The sequence below is a fragment of the Phyllostomus hastatus genome, unplaced genomic scaffold (genome assembly GCF_019186645.2).
Source record: "Phyllostomus hastatus isolate PE091 unplaced genomic scaffold, TTU_PhHast_1.1 phas_contig_198, whole genome shotgun sequence".
Lineage (NCBI taxonomy): Eukaryota > Metazoa > Chordata > Mammalia > Chiroptera > Phyllostomidae > Phyllostomus > Phyllostomus hastatus.
Genome location: NW_025333715.1, coordinates 4568532 through 4591814, shown reverse-complemented (window position 1 = coordinate 4591814; position 23283 = coordinate 4568532). Strand labels below are relative to the sequence as shown.

At 49.4% G+C, this 23283-nt stretch overlaps 2 protein-coding genes across 2 annotated transcripts in view; one reads left to right on the top strand and one right to left on the bottom strand.

Annotated features, from left to right (window-relative positions):
* Nucleotides 1–843: 843 nt before the first annotated feature.
* SNU13 (small nuclear ribonucleoprotein 13) lies at nt 844–8651 on the bottom strand. The gene is made up of 3 exons (XM_045834940.1): nt 8535–8651; nt 2954–3074; nt 844–2090 (listed from the first exon to the last, which is right to left on the bottom strand). Exons 1-3 carry the CDS (start codon nt 8535–8537, stop codon nt 1828–1830), a joined length of 387 nt encoding a protein of 128 aa, XP_045690896.1. The 5' UTR covers nt 8538–8651; the 3' UTR covers nt 844–1827.
* Nucleotides 8652–22468: 13817 nt separating this feature from the next.
* MEI1 (meiotic double-stranded break formation protein 1) overlaps nt 22469–23283 on the top strand; it is a 58294-nt gene continuing 57479 nt past the window's right edge. Inside the window, exon 1 of the mRNA XM_045835009.1 lies at nt 22469–22639. Coding sequence (XP_045690965.1) covers nt 22469–22639 — 171 coding nt within the window. The remainder of the gene's footprint in view (nt 22640–23283) is intronic.

The window sequence follows — 23283 nt, the reverse complement described above, 5'->3', positions numbered from 1 at the left end:
TATAAAGACATATACGATAAAAGTACAAGGACTACCCCCAACTCCACCATCCACAAACATGAAACTATTGGGGTGGGACTACGGGGCAGCATATAAACAGTGGGGTGAGCTGGGGGGACGGGTCGCCCTGCAGGCACAGAATGGGCCTTAGCAGGCCTGGGTGGTCCCCAGGTCCCCCAGGTTGCTTTTTGCTGGAGTGGGTTCACGGCAGAGCTGGCAGTGAGGAAACCAATCACAATGCAGGCTCATTAACCTGGCCATTCAGGAACCAGTTATCTGTTCTTTGTAAGGTAATGTCTCAAGCTGAGGTAGGAGGCTCTCACAGCACACTTCCTCTGTGACACGAAATGTAGACGAGGCAGGTGAGGTGGCAGTGGCTTCAGTCACCAATACCACCCCCCCCCCACCCCCACTGGTATGTTCCAGGGGCTACTAGAAGCCCTAGTTCTGCAACAGTGATTCTTAACTCGGGGCGATGGTGCCACCAGGGAACATGTATCAATGTCTGGAGGGAGGGCTCAGGGCTGCCATGACATCTAGTGGGTCAAGGCCAGGGATGCCGCTCTACCTTCCACAACACACAGGCAGCCCCTACACCACAGGGACTGTCCAGCCCAGAATGTCAGAGTGCCCAGGGCGAGAAATCCTGCTCTGGGGTGATAGCAACACCTTGACCGTGAAGTCTGCACAAGGCATTTGGAACTGCCAGAAACCATCGGGGAGTGATGTTTTTTGCACAGCTTCTTTGTGGGAAGCCAGGAAACTCACACCATTCTTATAATGAACAGCTCTCCTTGCAAGTAGTAGCTGGAGCCCTGCCAAGAATCACACTCTTTCTTCACATTGGAATATGAATATATTTCTTTACTGGGACTCTCATAAGAATGATACATTAGCACTGTCCTTCTAATGTGATAAAGACACATACATCTGACCCACATCATGGCAGGAAACAGGGGTAAGGGCTCTCAGAGCAGGTGCCAAGCGTCCACTGAAGAACTCTCCATTCACCAGAGAGGATGTTTCCTTGGATTCCTTCCGTTATCTCTGTCGTAGCTTCCAGGCCTCCGAGACTTGCCCAGAATCCTTCATTCCAGGACCAGTTGGTCCTGTTTTCTCTTGTCATTCTGGGCTCCTTTAAGACCTGGGTCAACGGCCCATCTCACCAGCACAGGCCACGCCTAGAATTTAGCAGCACACATCTTTCTGGTATGCTGCTGTCCCGCCACCCTCAGGGGCACAGGTGGGGGTGGGGCAGGCCGACGTAACATCATATCACATCACCAAAAACGAATGGCAGAGGTACATGAGCAGATGCCATGTGGGCACACAACTGAAAACCTCACAGGGCACATGCTTCCTCCCCGAATGACACACGATCCCTGGAGAGCACAGGAGCCTCCTAGACCACTTAAATGCACATGGAATGATTCCACACGCTGGCATGAGGGAAATCACGCGGGTGGTGTTTACTTCACCACGCCCGCACACAGAAAGGGGTCCGTGCCCGAGAGCTGGGACCAGATCTCCATCCTGGCTCGTCCCTGCCTCTGAAGGGCGTCACCGCTCTGCTCCCACCTACAGGGGGCCTTGGTTCCCTTGCCACAAGAGGAGAAAGGTGGCAGAGAGAAGGTGGAAGGGGAGATTTAGGGCAGGGGTGGGTGACAACCTGCAAGACAGAAAACGTAATAAAAAATGCAAACACTAGATTTACCAGAACAATATAACAATGTAAGGCGGCCGGAAAATACTACACGTTAACACAGACAATATAATACACAACCTAGGGGAAGGTGCCCGCGGCAGAGTGTGGCGGACGCCACCCGTTTAGACCAAGAGCCTTTCAATAGACTGCTGGATGGACTGGATCTGCTGCTTCAGCTGCGAGCCCTCTTTGATGGTGACAGAACATGCGATGACGGGCCTGGAGACCCCACAGGCCCGCCCCAGCGCCTGCTTGGAGCGCACGAACACGTAGGGCACGTTCTTGTCTTCGCACAGCAGTGGGAGGTGCAGGATGATCTCCAGGGGCTCTGCGTCGGCGGCCATCACGATGAACTCAGAGATGCCTCTGTTGAGCGTTTTGGTGGCTGCGGACAGAAGGACGCGAGGCCAACAGGTGAGGTGGGTTTGGGCAGGGAAGTTGTAATGACATAACGACGTAATGACGTAATGACGTAATGTCAGTTTCTGAGGAAAAGAAATCCAGGTGGAAGAAAGCCGGGCAAGTCCCCCAGGCACGAGCCGTGCTCTGTCCTGGTGTCCCGTGGCGGCCTTGGAAGGTGATAAGGGATCCGGTCACCAGCCGGCCGCCCGCAAGGCCTTTCTGAAACCCCACCCTCGCCCCCAGCTCCGCCAGAGCACACCCTGTATCCGACGGACCCCTTCTCTCCCCTCCTCTCCTCGGCACCGCCCGTCCACACCACCGCCATCTCCTGCCCGGCCCACCGGACGCCCACACACAGCCCGCCGGCACGAAGCCGCGTGCCCCGGCACTTCCAGACTCAGCTCCGCGAGGGCTTGACCGCCCCGGCCGGCCTCAGCTCACCCCACGTGCCCCTCACCGAGGACCCGCGGCACCACACAGCGCCATTCAAATGCTCACTCCTGACCGCTTATCTCTGCAGTCCGCTGCTAGCCCACGGACCGCACCCTGCGTTACTGGGGGGCCCTTGCCAAGCGCACGGGCCCCAGAGCAACACTGCCCAAGTCCAAATTCTGGCTCTCCCTTTCCTTAGAAGGTGCCTGTGACAGACAAAAGGTTAACAGCTGGTGGATCTAAAAAAATTCTCAGTCCACTAACCGTTAGCATCTGATGCCAAAACGCCGCTCCCGCGCCCTCTCACCAGTCCCGGTCAGGAGCACCCGGCCCTCCCTCCGCACCGCACATCCGGGCTGGGCCCGGACAGGACCGGTGCCGGCGACGCCCGCCCCGAACGTCCGGCCCCCTTACCCTCGTTGGCTCCTTTCCGAAGCTGCTTGTAGTTACATGACTGCTGCACGAGGTCCAAGAGCTTTTTGGTGAGGTGGGCGTCTGCGAGAGGGTAGGCCTTCGGGTTCACATCAGCCTCGGTCTGTGGGTGGGGGACAAGGCACCAGTGAAACGGAACCGGAACTTGTCCCAGACAAGTGTCAGCGTAATCAACAACCGAGGCACAACGGTCAGCTTCCCGGCTCCCTCATCCCCAAACACACGCTTAACAAATGCCACTGGCCTGCACGCTCCCAACTCAGAGAAACTGAATTAGGATTAAAAAAAGGTTAGTAATCACACAATCTAATAATGCATAAATAATAGATACAATAATGTACACCTTTTAACTTGCCTCTCTTTAGCCTAATGCCGAGTAAAGCCACAGCGCGTGGATTAAAAATGGGCTCTCAAGGCGCAGCATCTGTGAGCCATGTGGGGGTAGCCTTCAAATTCGGACTCCCATACTCCACCCCAAGTTTACTGAGTCAAAGTTAAAGTTTCCTCCCTCCTTTCCCCATTCAGTGTTTGAATTTCCCTTCGCCCTCAGTAAGAACCCTTGTTTCTAAAACATCAAAGTATTTTCTCATTTATTCAACCCTACAATAACATACAAAATGACTTCAGAATCACTATTGAACAATATTGCCTCAACCAACAACAAGCTCATCAAACTTAAAATTGCTTTCTGTTATTAGAATATATCTGCCTAAAACCATCAGGTCGGAGTATTATATTTAAAAGTTATTTAATTAAAAATTTTCCACGTGGTTATCAATTTGATATACAACTAAGATTCCTTTGTATTCAGTCTGTTTTTTAAAAAGCATTCTTTTACATTTTATTTTTCAAATATATAAAACATCTGATGTTTCCAAAGTCAAAGCCATGCCGGTGAGCCAACAGTGCTCTGAGACCTGGCGACCAGTACCGCACCCCCTGCCTTTCCCGCACAGACCACACCACCATGTCACCAAGGAGCAGATGAGACGTTTCCCCGGTCCCATTATCTCCACCTACTAAAGAATGACACAATTAAGCATCGCCACCTTATAACCTATATTTTATTAATTAACCCATCCAGACATTAGTTAATGGATCCAGACAGGGATTAACAGGTACTGACACTACAAAAGGTAACAGGTGCTTATTGCCCCCTTTCGAAGAACAAAACATCTATGATCGAGTAGTCTTAGGGAAAAAATAAAGAAATCTGATCAAGACTTTGATTCTAATACTAGATATTTATTATTAAGGAATTATTAAATGTTGGAGTGTTACAGTGGCATTGCGGTTGTTAAGTCTTTATTTTATAGATATATACCTTAACACCTATGGGTAAAATGTTATGTCATTGGAGTCTGCTTCAAAATAACCCATGCAGGGAACAAACTGGATGGGATCCACCCTCACTATTCCTTCCGAGTTTCAAGTTTAACCATTTTCATTAATTTCTCATTTGTTTTCCCTGTGATTCTTTTTACAAATGTATTTTTATTACCTATATAACCCAAATGCAGCTCCACGCCACCATCACATGCACCCTGTGGTTTGCCAGCGGCAGTGTGGCCCGACTCTGGGTTTGGGACCGGACCTCGCAGGCGGCATGTAGCACCGCCAACTATAGACAGGCAGCTGACCCGCAAGCGGTGGCCAGGTGGGAACTCTCACAGTTGCATCTGCCTTGGCGGTCTCTTGAGACTGAAATGACCCACCCCTGGAGAAGCAGGAAGTAACACAGGAATGATGCCAGGGGAAGTGACATCAAGGGCAGATTTCACCAAGACACCTGGTCCTTAACACATGGCACCGGGTGCATCTGTCACGATCCCTGCCTGGGTGATGGGGAATTAGGTGAGGGCTAGAGGATTCCCTGGAGAAGTGGGTAAGAAAGCCGCCTTGTTATCTGTCTGCTCTTCTCCAAACATTTCAGAATTAGCTTTTCAAGGCCCACAAAAAAGCCTGCTGGGGCAATCTGTCTGATTCATAGATTTGATGTAACACTAATTCTGGTAAACCACCTTTAGGATGCAGAACCTGCCAAATCATTATAATATATATACTAATGCTTTAATGCTTTCAGATAAAGCTTTATTATTTCTCCAAAACCCTTAATACCTTTTAGACTTATTCCTAGATAATTCAAGATAAAAAAATTCACTGTATTTCCTAGTGTGCTAAGAATTTTTCCTTTTATAAATTAATTGGCGAAATGTGTCAGATTTTTTTTTTTGTAGTGACTCAGGTAAATAAAACTTTTCTTTAATTTTTAGTTTTCCTAATGTTAAACCAATTTTGCATTCTTGAGATAAAAACAACTTAAATAAGACTTTATATCCATTGGCTAACGGACATTAAAGTTTCTTTGGGGATAATAAAGATGCTCTAAAACTCAATTCAGTGGTGGTTGTACAACTATAAATATATGAAAACCACTGAATTATAAACTTTAAACAAATTAACCTTGTGGTATGTAAATTATCTCAGTAAAGCTATACAATGAACTAGGTCTAGACATGCAGGGGCTTTTGGCGTCTCTGGGCCACACTGGAATAAGAGCTGTCTTGAGCCACACATTAAATACACTGCGACACGCAATTACCAAAAAATCTCATAATGTTTCAAGTAAATTTACAGTTTTGTGTTGAGCCGCATTCATAGCCATTCTGAGCCACATGCAGCCCGTGGGCTGGACAGCCCTGGTAGAGTTTTCTCCTGGTTAAAAAATTTTAGCTCAGTGTACTCTTCAAGTTTTTTAAAATTTCTACTTGAATTGGTTTTGATAATTATATTTTTTTCAGTCACTTGTTTAGTCTAAAATTCTATGTTTTGATATAATGGAACTAAAAGGTAATGTAAAATAAATACAATAAAGATTACATTAAAAAGCAAATAAAAGAAAAAATAAAATTCTGTTTATAGGTATCGAATTGTGCTCACTACCCTTTCTTTCTAACGCCTGCAGATTGCGTCTCCTCCGCGCTGTCACTCCTTGTGTATGTCTGCCTTTATGCTCATTTTCTCATCAATTTCACTACAGGGGCTTCAGAGAATCGTCCTGATTTTGTCCATCTTGTAACATTAACATCTATCTTCTATTTCAGTAATTTCTGCTTCCTTTGGGGTTACTTTGCCCTTTTGTTCTTTTCTTACCTTTTTAGTTCTTTTACCCCAACATAAGCATTTTAGGTTCCAAATACTACTTTAGTTGTATTCTACATGCTCTGGTATCTGGTATTTTCATTATTGTTCAGTTGTTTTCAAATTTCCATCACACTTTCTTTATTTTCCCAGAGTTATTTACATCTTTCCAAACACTTTGTCACTGATTATCAAATAAATTCCTAATTTATTTGCATTTGGTTGGGAGAACATGGTCTGTATTATTAACAGCCTTTTAAAATTTGTTGAACTTGCACTATGACCCGGGTTCCTTGCTTGAGGAGTGTCTTCTATACGCATCAGGTACAGTATTTACTACACTATGACCCCTAGATCACGTTTACTCACAGTGCTGTTCAAATCCTCCATTTCCATACAATGTTTTGGCTTCATAATCTAACGATGATATACTTAAATGATGCATGATTGCATATCTATTTCTTTTTGTAATTATGTCATTTTCATATTTGTCCCGTATTTTGGGGCCACTCTCTATCTTTACAGATCATTTCTTTCTGAGGTTTACATAGGCTGCACTATACTTTTTAAATTGGCGTATCTTTTTCATTCTTTTTACTTCAAACTGTCTCAACTGGAGCATTTAGTCCCTTTTTATATTTACCTAAGTACTGATTGGGTAAATTAGGTAAACATTGAGTTTAAATCTTTTTGCGCTTTATATTGGTCCCACATATTGTTTCTTTTTCTTTTCTTCCTTTGTGTTCATTATTATTTTTCTGCACTATTTTCCCATCTATGAGTCTGAAGTTATGTATCTTTATCCTTTTGGCAGCTACCTGAGAAAGCACATTTGTCCTTAACCTATCAAAATATAATTCTCACCAAAAATCCTCCTCCTCCTCAACAAAGACCCAACAACAGTGGAATGCCAATCACTCCTCAAAGTTACTTCTTAGAAATGGCAGGTATTTCCATTGTGGCTTCCAACAACCCATATTGGGAAGTAAGTATTCTCAAGTCTGAATAAACATCAAGAGCCAAAAAGAAGAGGACTTCAGGAGACCAAACCACCATCAAAGAGGAATCATTTTATTGCTTTAATATCAGACTTTGTTGTTTAATATCAACAACAGAAGGTCGGCTCAACTTTATAACCAAACTACTTATCTCATAAATAGCATCTGAAATTCCTCACTGTATTTATCCACCTTTTAACTTTTTCAAGGGTTAACTAAAGGAGTGAAGAAAATCATACCACTGGCTAACTTTAGCCTCTAGCTCCAGCAGTTTGGTCTCCTTATACCAGACAGCCCCAAACTGCAAGGTTTTGATTGAACAAATACTGTGACCACTCGTTCCGTACCAGGTATTATTAGGACTAGGTGTTCATCGTGCAATATCTCATTTAATTCAATGCGCACAACATGCTCGTGCAGTGCATTTCCCGCTTTACAAGTTGAGGGAAATTTCTCTTATGTTCAACCTGAGACCATCAATTGCAAAACTTCACCGAAGTGTGTTAAGACAAGCACTGGTTTAGAAGCTTCAAGTTCTAGGCTCTGCCAAGTGCTACTTTCAAAATGAGGCAGGTGGAAGGGGTTGGGAAAGTGAAGGGGGATGATACCCACCTGGATCCAAGCTCTATGGGAAGGATTAAACTCATTACGTAAATGGAAGTACTTTGCATACTATTTCCTCAACAAATGCCAACCTAAACTAGCTACCAGGCTACACAGTTTGATTAAAGGTTGGAGACCACCAACAGTTCGGAGGAACCGCACATGGTGATACCAGGATCTCTGATTTCTGAGACTGCTACCTCGCAGGAGGAGCCTTTGCTTTACTCCATGCTCCGCGGGGCTCGAGAATCCTCCACGTTCCCCACATCCCCACATCAAAGGCTCCTTTAGGTCCCCGGCACGTGTAACTAGCGGCGAGCACTAGGCGCAGATCCATGGAGATCTCTCTCTCCCAAACATCAGCAAAGGGAAGCGGGGTAGGAGAGACTGGCCCGAATTCAGGGTTCCACACCATTCTCTAGAGATCCCCATCCCCTAAATTTAAAAAAATTGAGTCAAGTGTTCTCGTCCAACTTTCTATCCTCATCCACGTGGGTTGGCTCTTTCTCCCAGGTCGGACCATGCCCGCCTCGCCTAACCAGAGGCCTTCGGCTGCACGCCCAGACTGCTGCACCCCCACCCCGGTCACAATAATTGGGACCCTAAGACTTCCGAAGCTGTAACCTCCAGGGGGCTGTTGGGATCGAGCGGCTGCCGGAGCTCAGACGCCGGGCTGGGAGGCCGAGGCTACGCAGCTGCCGGAACTTTGAGTCTCAGCCCAGCGGTCAGACGGAGCAGATTTTAAGCCCCTTCAGGCTAGTGAGTGAACCGAACTCCGAGTCTCCCGCTTCCCGGCCCTCGGGCCAGGCACATGCACTCACCATCGCTGCGCTTCCGCGGCCTCACTTCCCCTTAAGAAGCACCCAGGACGTCAGAGGAGGAGCGCTCCGCACTGCCGGGAAGTCGCACGGACGAAGTAGAAATGGCCGCGCTCGCGGCAGGAAGCGGAAGTGAAGTCACTGAGAGTGGGCGGGTCTCGCTGCTGGGAGGGGGCGCGGGGAGTGCTCTCAGTGCTGAGTGGGGGAGCCCCCTTTGCCGTGTTTATCTTCATTCTGCTATGCATTATCGGCAGAAACGAGTTGAACATTTAAAAAAAAATACCAAGAGTTTCAGTGGTGTCATTATTCCATTGTCAGCTTATGTTTCAGCACATTCTTGTATTCAAAATCATCTTTTTGACCCGTTACTGGTGAGGGAAAGGTATGGAGATAACGATAGGTAGTCCTAAATGTTTCCGTTCATATTCAGAGATCGTTGTTAAAATCTCTGATGGGGAGGGGAGTCTACCAGAAATGGAATCAATTGAGTAGGGAATTCAGGAAAGAGCAGGTTTGGGGATGGAAGTTGGGTTCCTGTCTGGTTGAGTTTGGAGATCTCGTAGGACATCCGTTTTCTCCTGGCCAGCGTACTGTTCTATGTTTCGCCAACTCCCCAGTATTTAAGGCTGGACTCATGCCTCCCCACTTTCAAGAGGTTCTGTCTGAATCTTACAGTCCTTTTTTATCTCTCTCCAACATAATACCAGGCATAGTTTGGGACCTGTTTGAATCTAGCCAAAACTGGACCATTAAAGCCTCCTTTCGCTTAATTCCTTTGGAAACCTAGAGGTAGAGAACTGGAAAGACTGTTAGAAATTATGCAGCCCAACCCCTTCATTTTAAAGATACTGAGGCTCAGAGAGGGGAAGCTGCTTACCCCACATCACAGAGTGAAGAAGTGGCCGAGCCAGACCTGAACCTGGTGCTTTGGGCTATGGGCCTGGGTTATTTCCATGAAATCCGGCTGCTCTGCCTGAGGTGAGCCATGGCACTGGGCAACCGCATAGGTTGAACGGGCTCCAGGACTTTACATTTACTACATCAAAAATATCCCCATTAACTTCACCTCATGCAAATCATTCATGACTATCAAAAAACAAAGTTTGCCTTCAAATTAAGAAATGTTTATTGATGTCTCCTATTTAAGAGCAGAACCTGTGATTTTGACTTTGCTTCTCACCTCTCTTAGATCCTCTTTCTTGCTGCTATATGAATTGGACTTATCACCCACCACTGTTGGGGGAATGAAACCTTATTATTCCAGTTCAGGACACAAATAGATGTGTCCTTATCATTTGCTTCTTATTGTCTTTTATAACAATCTCTGATTGCCATTTGGCATACCTGGCATCGTGGACCATCACGTCCCACATGTCTTCAGTAATGGCTGAGAGGGACTTGATGTTTTTATGACCAAGAGTATGAGACAGTACACTTTACCTAATTAATTATATTTCCCACCTGTATAATTACTTAATTTCCATAGTCTTTCAGAACTAGCCCACCTGTTTGTATCTCGCTGTTTTCCTTGCTAGTAATAAACATTGACATATGATCAGGATCAACCTGTTGTAGGAATTTGCTTTTTACCTCACTTCTGTGCTTAAAAACCTAAATCCTTGCCACGGCTTATTAGCTCCCTCTTCAGTAGTCTCTGCCTCACCTCTATGGTACAGCCCCACCCAGCTTCTTTCTGTACCCTAAGCACACCCCGATCTCTCCAATCCCTTTCCTCACCTTCTGTCGGGGGTGATGTGCTCCACTGTTCTGCTTGGCTAACTCCTATTCATCACCTCTTCAGTGACACCTCCCTGATGACCCAGGCGAGGTTATTGCCCTTGTTAATGGACCCACACGCCCCTTGTGCTTGCCCTTTGCAGCACTTGTTGACCTCATCTTCATTCGGTGTCCACCTGTCCAACCACACAGAGTGCTGTGAGAGCAGGGTTTGTAGTTGCCTTGGACACAGTCGATACCTATCTTCTGGCACAAAGCCAGGCCCAAAGGGCGTCCCTGTTGCACTTAGGGACCTTTGGAAACACGCAACCAAAAAGGAATTCGGGAAAAGATTCTGTAGTGCAGCCCAGAGGTTCAAGGGGGGGCTGACAGTGACAGCAGAACCAGTCCTGCAGTCTCACTTCACTGTCAATGTCCTCCAGCCAAAGACCACCAAGAACATGCCTGCAAAGTTATTACTGGTTGCAGAAAGGGAGAATGCACACCTTAAGGAACTGTGGGACTTCTCAATGAGAGGGTGTTGGAAAATATTTAATACAGGGTTTGGGCTTATGTTAGGTGATTTTAGGGAGGGTTTGAGGAAGTGGTATTTGCTCTAGATTAGAGGCTGTCAGGAAGTGTAAGTAATCCTATGGTTGGACATTGTAACAAATCTTATCTACAAGGTGGAAGAGATGCAGTGAATCTAAAGCTGGAATTGGTGAAGAACTAGCAGCCATTCATATCAGTCAGGATAAGGGGATGTTTGGTTATTTTTACACTTCCAACAACATTCGTGTTTTTGTCTGTGTTCAGACATGATTAAAGACTGGTCTTATTTTTGTCTTCATTTTCACAGTTAGAGTGGCTTCATCTGATATTGATGTTTTATGAAATTGTTTATGTTTAGCAGAACACCAGGGCCCAACTACCATTGTCAGGCCAGCTCCTAGCAACATCAAGGCCTAACTGATAGAGCTGGGCTGTTTCCCAGCTGCCATGATCTGCTTTTCATTTTATCGCCAGCTTCGTATTCCTACTTTGAATCTTTGTCCTTGATACTTAGAGCCCTGACAAAGAAAGCCCATTTGGCCAGACTAAGGTCACTCCTCACTCATTGACTACCCTGGGTCTGTGAGAGAGTATCAGGTATAAGCTGGGGTGATATTCAGCCAAGGTATATTGTGTAGCATATTGGGTTCCTAAAATAGAGAAATACTTCCCAAATGGTTGGTAAATAGGTGATGCCCTTCTCCCAGGACCCCAGGGGCCACTTACCACACAGTTATTAAAGAGTGAAGCCTTGGCCCATTCCAACAAGGTGGTATTCCTGCCTGCTCTGTTATTCAGTATTTTGAATATAATCTTTGGTTGAAAGACAGTAACACTTATTCAGGGTAGCATTTGTCCTCCCGCCAACACTAACCCTGAGATGGGAAAAGCAATTCTGAGTGGTCAAAAAGAATACTCATGTTCAGTATGGTGTCCATTAAATGTTTGATATTGGATAGACATGGACAAATGGATAAAAGTATCTAATAGGAAGAAGGAAATAAGTAGACCACAAGTTACATCACCCATCATCCAAGGGGGAATTTAGCCTCTTCACTCCAGAGGACAGATTATTTAAAAAAAATCCTTCTTCTTATTTGCTTTTGGCCAGTTCCCCAGCGTTGCCCTCACCTTCTCCGAGCACGGGCACGTTAGCCAGCTCTGGCCAGGTTCAGCAGCTGGAGCTGAGGCTGGAGGATCAGGCTTCTTTGTGAGGTGGCCTCAGTGACAGGTGCTAGGAGGCAGGGTTACCCCACCCCGAACTGGCTGGGGAACCAGCTGTATCAGTCCTGCCCTCCAACTGCCTAATGCCATCTGCCTGACCCTTAGGTCAAGCTTTTTCATGTTGCTGTCACTGCTGGGTGCCTGTATCGTGGTGGGGCCATTCCAGGGCCCTGAGTGGGAGCCGGTGTCGGGCCTGCTCTCCAAGGATCACAGCTGCAGAAGCCCTCGGTGCTGTGGCAACCTGCTTGTCCTCTGCCTCTTTCTGATCTGGCAGGTCCGGCACTACTGGCACCAGGTCACCAGGACCCACCCCAGCATGAAGAAAGTCATCAAGGTGAGGGGCCCCACACACCTTTTTCCCTCAGCACCCTGGTTGTTTCAGTCACTTGTTTATGAAGATCCTGTTCTATGGCCCCTGTACAGACATGATTGATCCTGGGGAACTCAGGCTGGTCAGGGAGAACGTCATCCTGCCCCAAACCCAGCAGTCGCCCTGGACTCCCCTTTTCCTCACTCCACACGTTCAACCCATCTGTAAGTCCTCCGGGCTCTACCTGCAGACTGTATCTCAAATGTGTTCACTTCTCAGAGCCACCTGCGCAGAGCTCCCTTGTGTCTCACCTGGACTGCAGGCACTGCCTTCTGCCTGGTCCCCACCACCTCTCTCACCCAGCCACAGGGCTCCGTGTGGCCGACAGAATCAATTGCATGCTCTCGCTCTCTCTTTCCCCCACTCACTCCCTCTTTCTTTCTTTCTTTCTTTCTTTCTTTCTTCCTTTCTTCCTTCCTTTCTTCCTTCCTTCCTTCCTTCCTCTCTCTCTCTCTTTCTTTCTTTCTATCTCTCTTTCTTTCTCCCTCTCTCTCTGTCTCTTTTTAAAAATTTTAATCCAAGGGTAATACACATACAGATTATAAGCGTATACATCAATGAATTTTCCCACACTGAACACATCCATGTGCAGCACCCAGTTAAGACGTGGACCACTACCAGCAGCTCAGGAGCTTGCAGGCACGAGTGTGCTGATTTCCAGTTACACAGACTGCTTTTTCTCTGTATGGAATCATCTAGTACGCTTTCTTTTGCACCTGGCTTACACCTAACATTATGCTTGTAGGCCAGAACAAACTTTTACAAGCAGATCATTGCACTTGGCCACTCAAAACCCAGTAATGGCTCTTAAGAATACACTCCCCATCAAACTTGGAATAAAATCCAAACTCGTAACTTCAGCTCCAAGGACGGCATGATCTGCCCCTATGTTTCTCTCTGACCTCATCTCTCAGCATTCTCATCACTCATTCCATTCTGACCACATGGGCTTCCTTGCTCTTCTTGTGTACATGACCTTGTTTTGTCTTCAGGGCCTTTGCACTAATATCTGCTGCACCTACAATGCTTTTTCTTCAGGGGTCCCGTGGTTTGTATCACTTCCCTTGTCAAATGTCACCATCTCTGAGAGGCCTTCTCTGACTACCTGTCTAATGGAGCGAACCCCATTCCCTTTCTGCTTTTATTTGCATCGGAGTTAACACAGCTCTAACATTATGTGGTATCCTTGGCTCTTCTCTCTCCATGTCTAGAAGGGATTTGTTTTGTCCATGGTGGTACCTCTACCATCTAGAGTAACACCTGGCCTGGAGTAAATGTTTTCTCTTTCTTGAATGAATGACTACTGTTTGCCTTTAAAGAAATGAGCCCCCCTTTCCCAAGCCCCAGCATCCACTTCTGAATGACGGGTGTGTGTGCAAGATGATGTGTGCAAGGATTTTGCCTCTCTGTTCTCACCTATAGGTGCCACCGCAGAAGTGGGCAGTGCCCTCCATGAGACGTGACACTTGTTTGGCGCCGACCTCTAAAGTATTCTGCAGTTCTGGCAAGTGCCGGGGCCCGGATGCTCGCGTGCGGCAGTGGGCACAAAAGAAGAGGAGGGGATCCCGGAGGAGCCTCCGGGAATCAGGGGTCCGATACCTGCTCTCTTGGCAGCGCCGATGCCAGTGCCCACCTCGGGACTTCCACACCCCTTCAAAGACCACCCTTTGCACCACCTCTTTTTCAAGCACCTGTGTGCTCCCTCAGGACGGTTCCAGGGTATGGCACGTACCCTGGTGTCTCCGTGACGAGCGCGCTCCCCTGATTGGCAGGTCACTGCTGCCTGACCTGGACGTGTATTATCAAAGGATGGAGCAACCGCTGGCCCACTCCCCCCAAAAATTAGTGCCACTGGAGCCGGCTGTCAGCCTGTGCTCCCATCCCACCTCCACGACGTTAGCCGCCGTCCTCCCAAACCTCCCTTCTCAGAGGCCTCAGTGCTGCTCCAGAGAATCTCTGCCTTTTCCTCCTAACCAGCACGTGGGAATGCGCATCTGGAACTGCCCACCAGAGGCCTGGGCACCAGGGATGGACAGCCAGAAGCTAGGCAGAGAGGATATTAGAGACACTCAGGCTCCGGAGTGGGGGAACCAGAGAGACAGCAGTGCGGAGCACGCTCGGGAGACTGAGGTGTCTGGCAGGCAGCTCCCAAGAAACTTGGGGATGGAGGACAGTGCACAGACTAAGGGCCTAGAGTGGGAAAGTCAGAGACCAGGGATAAGGAAAAGTGATGGAGAGATCCTGACACCAGGGTGGGAGGGCCCAGGCCACATGGGAGCGGAGCATACAGCCAAAATTCAGAAACTAGGCAAGAGAAACCAGAAGAAGGCTGGAGGTGAGAATTCCCCTGAAAACCAGGCGCACACAGTAGACAACCAGGAGCTGTCAAGATGTGAAGTTGACACAGAGAACCAAACTTCAGAGTGGGGGAACCAGGATAAGAGTAGAAACGAGGACGCAGTAGAGACTCAGGTATTTGAGAAGAATGAGCAAGAGGCCAGGGGGCAGGATGAAGGACAGACCCAGGCACGAGGGTTGGTGAGGCGGGGCCCGACTGGCAGTGAGAATGGTGAGGAGTTCCAGGCGCTATGGGGCGGGAAACAAGACCAGACTAGAGATGACGCTGGTGCAGAAGTTCAGGCGGAGGAGAGGGGAAACAAGGGCCAGGTTGGAGGTGAGAATGTCGTGCAAAGCCAAACACCTGGGAGGGAGAACCTGGGAGCGATAAAACAAGAGCATGGTGTAGAGACCAAGGCCCTGGGCTGGGGGAAACAGGACTATGTTGAAAGTGAGAATGCTAGAGAGATACAGACACCAGGGTGGGAGAAGCAGGATCGGGGAAGGAGTGAGAAAGCTGCGGGAGAACTAGGACATGAATTTCGAGTGGTGTGGGGAAGCCAGGGCCCGCAAGGGGGCAAGGATGCTGGGGACACCCAGACCTCTGGAAGGAAGAGCCTCCAGGAGATAAGAGAGGAGGACTGGGTCGTGATCCAGACACGGTGGTGGGAGGACCAGGGACCAGTGGCGATTGAAGTTGACAGAGAATTTGAGAGAGCGTGTTGGGGGAACTGGGTCCAGATTGGAGGTGATCGTAGAGCAGAAATTCAGGCACCAGAGAAAAGAGACCGAAGGAAGGGCAGAGATGAGGATGGTATAAATACCCTGGCATCTGAGATAGAGAACCAGGGACAATTAAGAGGGAACACTCATGTAGACACCCGTCCACCAGACAGGAGGAGCCAGGAGCAGTTTGGAGGTGAGACTAGTACAGACATGCAGGGGCCCGAGATGGAAAATCCGAGAGCGGTTAAAGGTGATGCTGATAAAGAGGCCCCGGAACTTGGGGCAGAAAACCAGGGTCAGTTAAACAACGAAATCAATGGAAAGACCCACACGCCAAAGTGGAAACATCAGGAACACATTAGACGCAAGGATGGCGTGAATACCCAGGCATCTGATGCAGAGAACTGGGGAGAATCAACAAGTAAAATTGATGGAGAAGCTCACTCAGCAGAGTGGAAGAAAGAGGAGCAGGCTGGAGGTGAGAATGGAAGGGAAAACGAAGCTCCAGAGAAAAGAAACCATCGAGAAGCTGGAGGTGAGGATGGTACAGAGACCAGGGCGCCTGGGGAAGACAACCAGGGTCAGTTAAGAGGTGATATCGATGCAAAGACCCATGTATTAGAGTGGAAGAACCAGGAGCAGATGGGAGGTGAAAATGGGACAGAAATGCAGGTTCCAGAGAAGAGAGACCAGCGAGAACTGAGAGGTGAGGATGGTGCAGAGACCCAGAGACCCGAGCGGGAGAACCCGGGACAGTTAGACAGTGAAAATGGGGAGAGCCATCGTTCTCCGGGGAGGGGGAACTGGGAGCAGAATGGAGGAAAGAATGATGCAGAAGACGTTGGAAGCGAGGATGATAGAAAGATCCAGAGACTTAGTGGAGCAAACCAGAAACTGTTAAAAATTAAAGTTCATGGGGAAACCTGTACATCAGCGTGGAAGAACCAGGAGCAGATGGGAGGGGAGAACGGGGCAGAAATTCAAATGCAAGGGGAGAGAAACCTAAGAGGGCCCACAGGTGAGGATGGCGGAGAGACCCAGGCTCCTGGGGGAGAGAACCAAGGACAGTTAAGAGGTCAAACTGATGGAGAGATCCGGACACAAGGGCAAGAGAACCAGAAAAAGGGTGGAGAGGAGGATGCGGCGGTAACCCGGAACGTAGAGAGCCGGACAAAGTGCATGGCTGAGGATGCCGAAGAACCCGGAGCTCCAGGGGGAGGAATCAAGGACCAGGTCAGAGAAAGGGACGCTGCTAAAGGCAACCCGCCAGCTGGCTGTTCTGGGGTTGAGGTGCCCCCAGTCCTCACCGGGGCTGGGCCTGGGGCCATGGAACAGGAACGAGCGGTGTCCCTTGCCACCTGTCCTGAGGTGAAACCTCTCCCCCACCAGGGGGAGCTCTTCTTGCTCTCCAGCGGGGAGGGAAAGCCTCTGGCCGGCCAGAGCATGGCCCCTGCCGGGAGGCACAGAGAGGACGTCAGTCCGGGCTCCGCGCAGGCCCCGCTTAAACCCGAGAGAAGACGACAGAGGAATCCTGGGAAGGCCTCCGGTCTGGCTTGGCGGTTCCAGAAGCCACGCTCTCTGGCTGCTTCCGTGAACCTGCCCTCCTCCTGTCCCTCTGACTTGTGTGGCCAAGCACCCCAAGCTGCCACAGCTCTGGTGGGTATTCCCAGTGCCCACCCCGTCCCGTCCAAGTGGCCGGGGCACAGGAAGGGCCAACGATTCCTCCTGGAGTCCCTCATGCGGCGGAAGATTGCGCATCCGAAGTGGGACCTGCGCCAGTGGCTGATCCTGGAGTCCCATTTGCTCTTCAACTTGTTAGATCCGGGCCCACTGCCTTTTGCCAGAGTGCAGCTCCCTGGAATATACATAGCCTGTGAGCTCCAACAGCAGCAGGAAAGGCTTGGTGAGGCCCAGGCCTCCAGGCCAGGCTTTAAGTCCCCTGAGAAGTCCCAGAGGATTGAACCCCCCAAAACAAAAAGCTCAAAACTTTGTACACAGGCTGGAGCTCTGGAGAGGTGCGGTCTCCAGGGATCGGAGCCCGTGGGTCTTTCCGTCCATCGGTCAAAGCTTCGGAGAGCCAGGCCACCAGGCGGCCCCAGAGAAAGACAGGATGTCCAGAAAGAGGCTCCTCCTAGGGCCAAGCGCCCTGCTCCCAGGAACCCCAGGCCTGCAGCAGGGCCTGCATGTGGCCAAAAAAGGGTCCGAGAGCCTTCCAGTGGGAACCTCCGGGACAGGAAAACGGTGGGGCCAGGAGCCTCGCAGACCGCAGAGAGGGCTCCCAGCAGGGCGAGAACCTCGTGCTCCAGGGCAGGCCAGGGCCACGGCAGGAAGCAGAGCGCATCCCTGGAGGCCTCGCAGCCGCCCAGACTCAAATATCAGCAGCCCGCGCCCTGGAGAAGAGCAAGCCTGGAGGGCGGAGGGGCCGAGCAGCAGCCTTCCTCCTGCTCCGCAGACACATCTGGCTTCAAAGGGGGTCTCCACCCTGCCACTGAGAGCCTGAGCAGGACCCTTCTGACCCAAACATCCTGGTCCCCACCCCTGGCCAAGCCCCAGCACTCAGCAGCCCCCAGCCCGAACCGGAGGGTTTCTGATCCCCCCCTGCACCCCAAAGTGGGCGACCCGCATGTAAGGGAGGACAGCATGGGAGTCCACACTTCTTCGAAGAGGGACCTTCAGCCACGAGGTCACTGCTGTGCTGGTGCTGTTATTCCCAAGACAGAAAGCGTCCAGAGTCAAGGGGAACCTGAAAACCCAAAGGGCACCCCACGGAACCCACCAGCCTCCAAAAAAATCGGTTTTATAAAGCATCTGAGGAGTTTCCCGCTCCGGCTCTGCTTTAGAAAATAGGCCGCAGACCCGGAGTCCTCAGGACACATCGGAGGAGGCGTGAGAGCGGCCTGCTCACCCCCAGAGGCTCGAATAAAATCGGTTATTTGGAACCTGTGGGGGCTCTGATTTCTTTGGCACGTGTTTTCTAAGTGCCCCCTTTTGGGGTTCGGGATACTTTGTGGGTGCGATAGCAGCCATTTTCGCTCTATGATTGTGAAGGTTTGGGGAATGTGGGTCAGCCCATGTCATCTCCTAACAGTCACCCCCTCCCCCACCCGCTCACAGCAGGGTTCACTGAGGTTCCTGCCACGGTTCTGTCCTGCCCCAGTCCAAGCTAACTGTGACTGGGATAAAATGCCCAGACAGCCTCAGCTGCTTGGTGGAAGGGTTAGTGCTGTGCCCTGGAAACTACCATTCACGTCCTTGCGGGAACAGCAAAGGGAGCCGATCACTGGGCACCTGCCCTGCCGGGACTCTGCCGCCCGTGGACAAACTCCATAGAAAAGCCACCGCAGCTCTCCAGTTCTCAAGCACTGCCAACCACGACTACTTGTTGCTTTGCCTGGCCCACCTGAAGGACGTCCTGGAGCTAATTATTTGTTTTAGTTAAGAGTAAAATTTCTGAGTTAAAGGGTATTATATCCTATGCTACCTCTGTAGACAGCTTCAGCAGGTAGAAACAGATTCACAGAGCCTATCTCAGTGAGTGCCGGACTTGAAAATTTAATTCAGGGTTTCTCCTTGTCTCTCTTTTATCCCACCTCCCTTCTTTCCTTTCTCCCTTTCTGTTTTTTTCCTTTCATTTAGCTTCCTGATTTTTTGAATTCACTGTCAAACCTATTCATGCTCATTAAAGAGTTTAGAAAATTCGCCCTGGCTGTAGTAGCTCAGTGGATTGAGCGCGGGCAGCGAACCAAAGCATTGCAGGTTCGATTCCCAGTCAGGGCACATGCCTGGGTTGCAGGCCATGGCCCCCAGCAACTGCACATTGATGTTTCTCTCTCTCTCTCTTTCTCCCTCCCATCCCTCTCTAAAAATAAATAAATAAAATCTTCAAAAAAGAGTTTAGAAAATTCAGGAAAGGAAAAATAATCCATAATGATATGACCCAGTTAATGTCTGGATGTTTTCCTCCTATGCACTGCTGCCGGCAAGGTGTTCCCATAGCAGTTCGTGCCTGCCTTTCCTGTGGCACTTGTGCTGTGGTAGGCAGCCTCTGCGCCTCCCAGGGTTCATGTCCTCATGTGTTCTCCTCTCCTCGAGCGTGGACTGGATCCAGTGACTCACTCCTAACAAACAGAATACAGCAGAAATGATGGAATGTCACGTCTGAGAATAGGTTACAAAGACTGTAGCTTCCATCTTGGGCACTTGTCTCGCTCTCTTGCCTGCTCCTTGAGGGAAGCCGTCCCCCATGCTGTGAATTGCCCCGTGGAAAGGCACTGTGGGAAGAAACTGAGGGAGTGCTCTGGACAAAAGCTGTCACGAAAGTGAGTCCCCTACTCCAACTGCCTTCGAGGAACTGAATTCTGCCACTAATTATGTGAGCGAACTTGGAAGCAGATCTTTCAGGCCTAGTTAGTCTTGAGATGACCACAGACTCATGAGAGACGTTGGGCCAGGGTCACTTAGCTACTCTGTGCCTGGATTCCTGATTCATAAAAACTATGAGATGTTTCGAGCTAAGTTTTGGGGCATGTTAGTTTTCCAGGGCCACCGTAACAAATTACCGCACACTTGGTGGTTGAAAACAACTGAAATTTTCTCCCTCAGTTCTGGAGGCCAGAAGTCTGAAACCAAGCTGTCAGCAGGGCTGAAGGCTGCAGGGAAGATCGGTTCCTTGTCTCCTTCAGCTTCTGGTGGCTGCAGGCGTTCATTGGCTTGTGGGACCGTCACTTCAATCTCTGCCTCTGTGCTCACATTGCCGCCTCCTGTACTCCGTGCGTTTCTTCTCAAGACACTTGTCATTGTTGGGTTTAATGCCCACCGATACTCCAGGATGATCTCATCTCAAGGTCCTTAGCTTAATGACAATGGCAAAGATCCTTTTTCCAAACCAGGTAACATTTACAGGTTCTGGGGATTAGGATGTTATATTAGTCTGCTCTGGCTGCTGCAGACTAGGAGGCTTAAACAACAGAATTTTATTTTCTCACAGTTGTGGAGACTGGAAGTCCAAGATTAGGCTGCTGGCTGGTTCGGTTTCTTGTGAGAGCTTTCTTCCTGGCTCATGGATGGTCACCTTCTCACTGTGTTCTCACATGTTCTCACATGCACTTTCTTCAGTGCATGCACTTTCCACACTCGAGGAGAGAACACATGAGGGCATGAACCCCGGGAGGTGGAGAGGCTGCCTACCACAGTTCAAGTGCTACAGGAAAGGCAGGCATGAACTGCTACAGGAAAGGCAGGCACGAACCTTTCACATGCACTTTCTTCAGTGCATGTACAGGGAGAGGTGGAGAGATCTTTCTTCTCTTCCTAGGGGGCCACCAATCCTATCGGATTAGGGCCCCACCCTTATTACTTTCTTTAACCTTAATTACCTCCTAAAGGCCTTTATCTCCAAACAGTCACATTATGTGTTAATGCTTCAATATCTGAGTTTGGGGTGCACAATTAAGTCCATTGTAGACATGCAGATATCTTTTCGAGGCTCACCATTTAACCCATCACATGGGGTAATTTGTTACACAGTAATGGGCATATGCATATATGCTATTGTAATAATTTGCTTATCTGTCTCCTTGATTGGACTTCTAGCTCCTTGAGGACATGGACTGTCTCTTGTTTACTTTTTTTTTTAGATTTTATTTATTTATTTTTAGAGAGGGAAGGGAGGGAGATAGAGAGAGAGAGAGAGAAAAACATCAATGTGCAGTTGCTGGGGGGCGTGGCCTGCAACCCAGACATGTACCCTGGCTGGGAATCAAACCTGAGACACTTTGGTTTGTAGCCCGCGCTCGATCCATTGAGCTACGCCAGCCAGGGCTTTCTTGTTTACTTTTGAATTCTCTAATTCCTACTCCAGTTCCTGGCTTAAATTTTGTCAAAAAAATACACACTTTGTGGACATTTAAAGTATGATATGGAAGATGTACACAACATAGTTTTCTCTGAGAAAGCTGTTTACAACCTTTGTACATTGCTGGTGTAAAAATGTATAGAAAAAGACTGGAAAATATTTTTTAATTGTCTTTGTTGAACATGTATTACTGTTATGAGATGTGTTGAATGTTTTTTGTTTGCTTATTTATTTTACACACTTGAATACTATATAATTATGCATTTGTTGTACACTTAACATTTTAATGGGGATTTTTCTATATTAATATCTACTTTTTTCAAACATTACTTCATAACACTCCATTGAATAATAAACCGTTGTTTCCCAAACTATTTTGCCATGGAAAGTGTTTTTTTCCACTTAGTCACACTGCTCTGAATGTAGAGAACACCTCTGGAACTTGTCTCCTTCCACATTAGCCAGTTGCTGGGCATTTTGGTGCTAAATAAATCCTTGTAGATTGACGGATTGTTACTATTAATATATTTAACACAATAAAGTTTCTTCTTCAGTGTTCCTGGTGAACTCTCAAAGTCTCAAGTGCTGTGGGAGCCCTCCGTGAGAGGACATTGTAAGGGGAACACTTTAGATTCTTTGAGAGGACGGTGTCACGTAAATTTAAAATAATAATAGCAATAGCATTTAGATGAACATCCCTGAAATTGTTCATTTAATTTTAAAATAGAAATAGATTGCTTTCTTTTTTTTTTAAAGATTTTATTTATTTATTTTTAGAGAGGGAAAGGGGAGGGAGAGAGAGAGAGAGAGAGAGAGAGAGACATCAATGTGCGGTTGCTGGGGGTTATGGCCTGCAACCCAGGAATGTACCCTGGCTGGGAATCGAACCTGGGACACTTTGGTTCCCAGTCTGCGCTCAATCCACTGAGCTACGCCAGCCAGGGCAAAATAGATTGCTTTCTTTTTCCAGGCTAACGATAGCTTCTTTACAAATGTTTTTCAACCTTTGATAACATGAAGATTGCAGACTTTCAGAGCAAACCTTCGGGTTCGGTCGGACGCGCTCCAGCACTCGCGCAGGCGCAGTGTACGGCCACGTGCGCTTGCGCACAACTTGCGCGGGAAAACGCGCCGTCGCGGGAGCGTGCGAGCGGACCGATGGCAGTGAGGGAGGCCGCGGCGGGCCCTTCGCGGGCCGGGAGGGACGAGGAGGCGGCGTTGCTCTTTGAGAGGGCCCACCACCGGCACGACCCGCGCTGGCTGCTGCCCGTGCCCCCGCGCCTCTGCCTGGCTTGCGTGCTGGAGCTGCTGCCCGAGCCCGGCGTGTCGGTGCGAACTGGCTCCCCGCCCCCCAGCCCCCGGTCCGCCCGCACCCGCGTTCCGCCCCCGAACAGGGCCGCCCCGGGCCAGACCGAGTTCCCGGAGCCGGCCCCGCCGGCCTGGGGAACCCACCCCGTCAGCAGGCTGCCCCTTGCCGGCGGCGACGTGCTCTCCCCGCCACGTCGGCCCCAGGCCGCCCTCCGAGGCCCTTTCCAAACCCGCCCTGCCGCCCCCTCTGAGCCTCGGGCCGCCGGTCCCCGTGGCCGACAGACCGGGGCCGCAGGGACGGCGGCGGCGCCCACCCCAGGCTCCCGTCCCCCCCCCCCCTCTGGCTAGCTGTCCGGCCGCATGCGGCCCTCTCGCCGGAACTTAGCCTTAGCTCGGCTCCGTCCATTTTAAAAGTCGCCTGCTCACCCCGGGGCCAGGCGCACGCGCGCTGGGCGCGCCCGTGTCCTTCCCGCGCCTGAGTGTGGAAGTGTGGCGCGGAGGGCCGCCGGGGTCTCCGAGACGGCGGGGCCGCCGGGTGGAAGCGACCGCCAGGCACCAGTGAGGCCAAGGGGGAAGGCAGCAGGCACAAGCTTAAAAAGTAAAAATAACTCTATTTTCCCAAACAAAAAAGATAGTGAGAGGACTGGCTTTTTACATTTTTTTTG

What these genes read in the sequence shown, in the direction of transcription:
- SNU13 (XM_045834940.1), bottom strand. An exon ending in TCGGAAAGGAGCCAACGAGG is followed by an intron (nt 2,091 to 2,953) that starts GTAAGGGGGCCG and finishes TTCTGTCCGCAG; the next exon opens with CCACCAAAACGCTCAACAGA.